Source organism: Nematolebias whitei, chromosome 22, assembly GCF_014905685.2.
Source record: "Nematolebias whitei isolate Nwh7 chromosome 22, NemWhi1, whole genome shotgun sequence".
NCBI classification, from domain to species: Eukaryota; Metazoa; Chordata; class Actinopteri; order Cyprinodontiformes; family Rivulidae; genus Nematolebias; species Nematolebias whitei.
In genome coordinates, this window is record NC_056519.1 from 3,523,963 (window position 1) to 3,529,575 (window position 5,613).

At 46.8% G+C, this 5,613-nt stretch overlaps 1 protein-coding gene across 1 annotated transcript in view; it reads right to left on the reverse strand.

Annotated features, from left to right (window-relative positions):
• Nucleotides 1-5,613, reverse strand: part of elk3 (ETS transcription factor ELK3) — an 11,401-nt gene continuing 5,788 nt past the window's right edge. The window contains exons 3-5 of the mRNA XM_037696056.1: nucleotides 3,865-4,506; nucleotides 1,391-1,513; nucleotides 1-668 (exon numbers count right to left, since the gene is read on the reverse strand). Coding sequence (XP_037551984.1) covers nucleotides 576-668; nucleotides 1,391-1,513; nucleotides 3,865-4,506 — 858 coding nt within the window. The 3' untranslated portion in view covers nucleotides 1-575. The remainder of the gene's footprint in view (nucleotides 669-1,390; nucleotides 1,514-3,864; nucleotides 4,507-5,613) is intronic.

Here is a 5,613-nt window from a genome sequence, read left to right on the forward strand (position 1 = left end):
CACAAAAAAAAATTAATATAGCACAATAAACAAACAAAGTTGTGGTAATATAAATCTATTGACTCATTCTACTCTAATCGGTCCTGTGGATCTTGGCTCAGGCATCTGGTTTTGGTAGGTTAGGGGGAGTTTCCACAGTTCTTGATCACACCTGTTAACTCTTCTGGCTCAATGAGATTTAGTTTTTTCCAAAACGAAGTTGAGGATTTCATCAGATCTTCATCTGACTCGGATGCCTCGATGCTCAAATTGGCAGCTGGCGTTCAAATTATACAAGCAGGTTTTTTGTGACCGAGTTAAAAAAAGGAGATCATGAGGTCAGACCTCCAGTTGGTTTCATTACGTTCGAAGAAGTTCAGAGATTTCAGGATAACCCTGAAACAAATAGAAGATGATCCCTACTAAGTTTCAGACTGAAGCTCCATCTTCTGGAATAAAGATCTCAAATCAAAATGTAACTTCAAGAGTCCAAGTCGACTTTAGTTCATTTAAGTTCAATGACTCTTTGGTCTGTACTGATCTGGTCGAGCTCAGCAACTTGCAGCTCCAGTTTGCTCAGAAGGCCGAGGCTGGCATCAGGACTTGTGGGACGTGGAGGACAGCAGCAGAGGAGGAGCGTCCACGCTGGGTGGAGCTACAGGAAAATGTCCATTCAGCAGCGTGGGGAACTGCAGGAGCACAGGTAGATGTAAACATAACCACAAATTGTAGCATTTAACACATTTCATTTAAGAAATCCTCTTTTGGTTCTTTTTTATCTTTTAATATTCAGGAAATATTGAAGTGCAAATGTTATAAAATGTATGAACGTCCTCTATTTTTTGACCTTACAAGTTGAAGTTTAAAATTATTTCTTAGAGATTGTGTCCTTCAGTTTGGACTGGTTTCTGCTTATATCCAGCACTGTGAATCAAATCAGATACTCTAAAACTTGGGTTTTGATTGGCCCATTCCTGGACCTTTAACTGGTTCTCCTTAAACCAGTTTTCAGAGTCCTTGTCCTGCTGGAAGATGGCCCTTGGTCCCAGCTTCAAAAATCTATCAAACACCAAATTCCTTTCAAAGATTTCTGTTTTGTGCCTTATATCTTTCCCTGAATTCTGACTTGTTTCCCAGTTTTGCTGATGAAAAACATCCCCACAGCATGATGCTGCCGCCACCGTGCTTCACAGTGGGGATGGTGTTCTCAGCACCATGAGAGTTGGTAGGTTTAACCCAAACATGGTGATGGCCAAAAAGTTCAACTGTGGTCTTATCTGAGCACAGCTCCTCCCACGTTTGGACAAGAAAGTCCTTATGGAGGCGCGCAGGAACTGATTGGTGCCTCAAAGAAGTACAAATGCACAAGGAGAGCACTTTCAGGGCAACACAAACTGATGACGAGCATTACCTGGAAACGCTGAGCGTGGTTTTGCAGTTGGGCGGGGCTCAGAGGTCCAACTGGACTCAGGTTGGACCAGAAGTGGAGGTTGGAGAGCAGAGGGCTGGGAGTGAGTAACAGACCAGATGGAGTCTGGATAGACCAAAACACAATTAAATTAAATATGAGATGAGGATTTTTTTTTTCTCTTCAACAACTAGGAGCTCAAATCTGAAGGTGAAACAACTTGTTCTATGACTCGTTTTTTACTTTAATATTTCTAGGTTTGGGTTTGCTACATGGATACATTTGCTCATATCAATGTCCTGATGCTCAATAATCCAGGTAGAAAAATCTATCAAGGTTAAGTCGGGTTCTATGGACAGATTACTTTTTGTTGAGCACGGGGCCGTGTAAGTAGTCAGCTTGCCAGAGTCTCGACCGTTATTGGAATCGTAGGAATATCGCTACAGAGACTTCAGCATATCGTCATTGAGACTCGAGAATATCGTTATCAAGACTCCAGAACATTGTTATTGAGACTCCGGCATGCTAACTAGTTACGCGGCCCCATGCTCAATAAAGAAGAATACGTCCAGAGGATCTGACTTAACCTTGATAAATTACTCAAATCAAGATTAGCCGTGCAACAATCTATAAGGAAGTCTTGTAAAAACTGGTTTTCAGGTGGGCCCTGGTCCCTTTAGTCCAGGGGTGTGCAGCATGTTTTCCAGAGAGCCATAATGTGTCTGTCTGTACCGGACCTGTTTTAGACCTTAATTGTTGGTATTTATATATTCTCTGTTATTTTTTAAAATCTTGTGTGATTCCTCGTGTACGTTCCTTTGTACTGAAACTCTGGCACAACAATTTCCTGCAGGATCAATAAAGTTCTATCTTATCTTATCTTATATTTAAAGGCAGATAATCTGGAACTGTTTTCTTGGCTTTTTTGAGTTGTAGCACAGTTTGCATGTTTGATAAAACCTGGCTCTTGTTTGTTAGATAAATTTTGCAAGTCAAATGTTGCATGTTTGCTTTTGGGAGTCCCAAAAGTTCAGATCAGCTTAAATAAAAGAAAAGAAAAAAGTTTTAGCCTATCTTCTGGCCAGAAAGAGATTGTCCATGGGCCACTTTTGGCCCTTGAGCCGTGTGTTGGCCACGCCTGCTTTAGACGTTAAAGTGCTGACTGTGAACTGTAAAAACAGCTGGATGTTGTTTATAACCCTGATCCGGTCTAAATGTCAGATTTGAGCTGAGCTGATATTATCCCCCACGCCATGGAAGATGGGTGATCATGTGTTTTTTTAGTTTCACCTCTGCAAACACGGTGAAACCAGCATTTCTTGAAGGAATTCCCATCAGGGCCTACAGTGAACCTGATGTAATGTGTGTAAACTCAATACGCTGAAAACTAACGGAGTTATTGTCGCTTTTGTGTTTGCTGAAGTCGATTGAACTGATCTGGGATCTGCTTCCTGTCCTGAACAGAAACCGTCAAACTGGACCTTGGAGCCGCAGCGAGCACACGGGACGTGACTTCAGGTTCAGAACTTGTCTGAATGTTTCTGAACCGCTCTCAGCTTTTCTTACGTACGGTTTGAACACGTAACTCGTTCTGTAATCTTTGTCCTGTTTCAACAAATCATACTTCAAAACGTTCGGCTCCTTCAGGACATTCCTGCTCTGACGTTTGGTATTTGTGCAATTGTAACTTTTGAAATAGTTAGCCTTTTCGGCCATGTTTTTCTCATTGAAAATGAACGGATCTCTTCAGGTCCTGCGAACATTTTTAGCTGTTTGAGACTTTTTACTTCTCGTTTCAGCTATTTTTCTGCTCCTTTTGGCTTCTATCTGCTAATTTCAGTCTTTTCAGCTACTTTTTATTCTCCTTTCAGCATATTTTGTTTTAGATTTTTCATCCTTCTTTTTTTTTTTTGCTCAGTTTATTTATTTATTTATTTATTTATTTATTTGCTAATTTCAGATTATTCAGCCTCTCCGCCTAGTTCAGTTTATTCTGCTACATTTCTGCTGTTTTCTGCTTTTAAGCTCCTTCTCTTGGCAAATCAAACTTATCTTGCGTTAACGTTTTAGCGAAGAAACTTTTTCAGCAGCTTTCAGCAACAATTGTTCAGCAAAAAGCACTCGTGCTGAAGCGCAAGTCCTCTGACTTCACCTTGGAAACAAATGAACAAATCTTTAAAAAAAATGTTTTGCCACATCGAGGGGATGATTGTTTGTGTCTGTGGTTTAAGCTCGGTGGGGTGAGATCACTCAGTCTGGATCAGAACCTCGGCTGAATGTCTGGAAGGAGTCGGCCCTGCTGCCAGAACGTCAGGAACATGTGGATCCACTTAAACCTCCTCCCTCCCTCCCTCCCTCCGTCCCCTCCCCTCTCCACCCCGTCCCTGTCTGACTTCCTGCATCCCAAATCTCTCCTCGTTTGTCTGCACGCACTTTGAGGGGGTTCAGTGGGGCCAGCACCCGTGTAATGGTTGTACCTGTGCAGTAAGAAAGGCAGGTGTGAGAGAGCCGGAGGGGAGGGCCGGGCTGTTGAGGGCGATGGAGACGAGGTCACTTCCTGTCAGGAGGAGCGAGGAGGCGGAGATCTCCAAGCCTTTGGGTTTCCTGCCTTTGCTCAGCGCTCTCCTCTCTGGTGTGACTGAGCTCTGCAGCTTCTCCCGCTGACCGTACGACAAGTTCAAAGGCTGACAGTTGGACTCGTCCGTATCTGGACACTGGCCCCGCCCCTTCGTCCACCTGTGGGCGGGGCTTCGTGGCAGCGACGAAGGGCTGGCTAGCCGAGGAGACCGTGCGAAGCTCTCAGCGGACCGAGAGGAGGAGCGGCCATCGTTGGTCACGTACTGGATGACGGAGGAGCTGTCGTCATGGCGATCAGATCCAGGCTCGGCTTTGATCGGCCGGTTTAAGGAGCTCGTGGTGAGAGAGGAGTAAAGCCCGGAGCGGAGGTGTTGCTCCGTCTCAACGTCGTCCTTGTCTTCAGCCTCAGGCTCCAACGTCGCCCCCCCGGTCTCCTCTGCGCTGCGACCCGACTCCACCGCAGCAGGGTCCATCTTCAGGATGTCCGGGAACGACACGAACCTGTAGACGAACTTCTGGCCGATCACCTTCTTGACGATGTTCTGCAGAAAGAATCGGACGTCAGTGAAGAGCAGAGAGACGCTGGAGGTGCAGACGGAGACGAATCCGTTCGTTTTGTTCAAGAACCACAAAAACTGACAAACGGAAAAATTTACTGGAAGTCAACAAATGAAACTCAGACAAAATAAAAATTAAAATTAAATACTGAAACTGAAACTCCTGATTTTATATTTTAATGCACAAACTTTTGAGACAACAACCAACTGACATCTGTAACTCTGACACTTCTGTACCTGTCCACAGGTGTTCTGGTCCAACACCTGTCCACAGGTGTCCTGGTCCACCACCTGTCCACAAGTGTCCTGGTCCACCACCTGTCCACAAGTGTTCTGGTCCGCCTGTGGACAGGTGTTCTGGTCCTCCTGTCCACAGGTGTTCTGGTCCTCCTGTCCACAGGTGTCCTGGTCCACCACCTGTCCACAGGTGTCCTGGTCCACCACCTGTCCACAGGTGTCCTGGTCCGCCTGTGGACAGGTGTTCTGGTCCTCCTGTCCACAGGTGTCCTGGTCCACCTGTGGACAGGTGTTCTGGTCCGCCTGTGAACAGGTGTTCTGGTCCGCCTGTGGACAGGTGTTCTGGTCCGCCTGTGGACAGGTGTTCTGGTCTGCCTGTGGACAGGTGTTCTGGTCTGCCTGTGGACAGGTGTTCTGGTCCACCTATCCACAGGTGTTCTGGTCTGCCTGTGGACAGGTGTTCTGGTCTGCCTGTGGACAGGTGTTCTGGTCCGCCTGTCCACAGGTGTTCTGGTCCGCCTGTCCACAGGTGTTCTGGTCCACCTGTCCACAGGTGTTCTGGTCCACCTGTCCACAGGTGTCCTGGTCCGCCTGTCCACAGGTGTCCTGGTCCGCCTGTCCACAGGTGTCCTGGTCCACCACCTTTCCACAGGTGTCCTGGTCCGCCTGTGGACAGGTGTTCTGGTCCTCCTGTCCACAGGTGTCCTGGTCCACCTGTGGACAGGTGTTCTGGTCCGCCTGTGGACAGGTGTTCTGGTCCGCCTGTGGACAGGTGTTCTGGTCTGCCTGTGGACAGGTGTTCTGGTCCGCCTGTGGACAGGTGTTCTGGTCCGCCTGTGGACAGGTGTTCTGGTC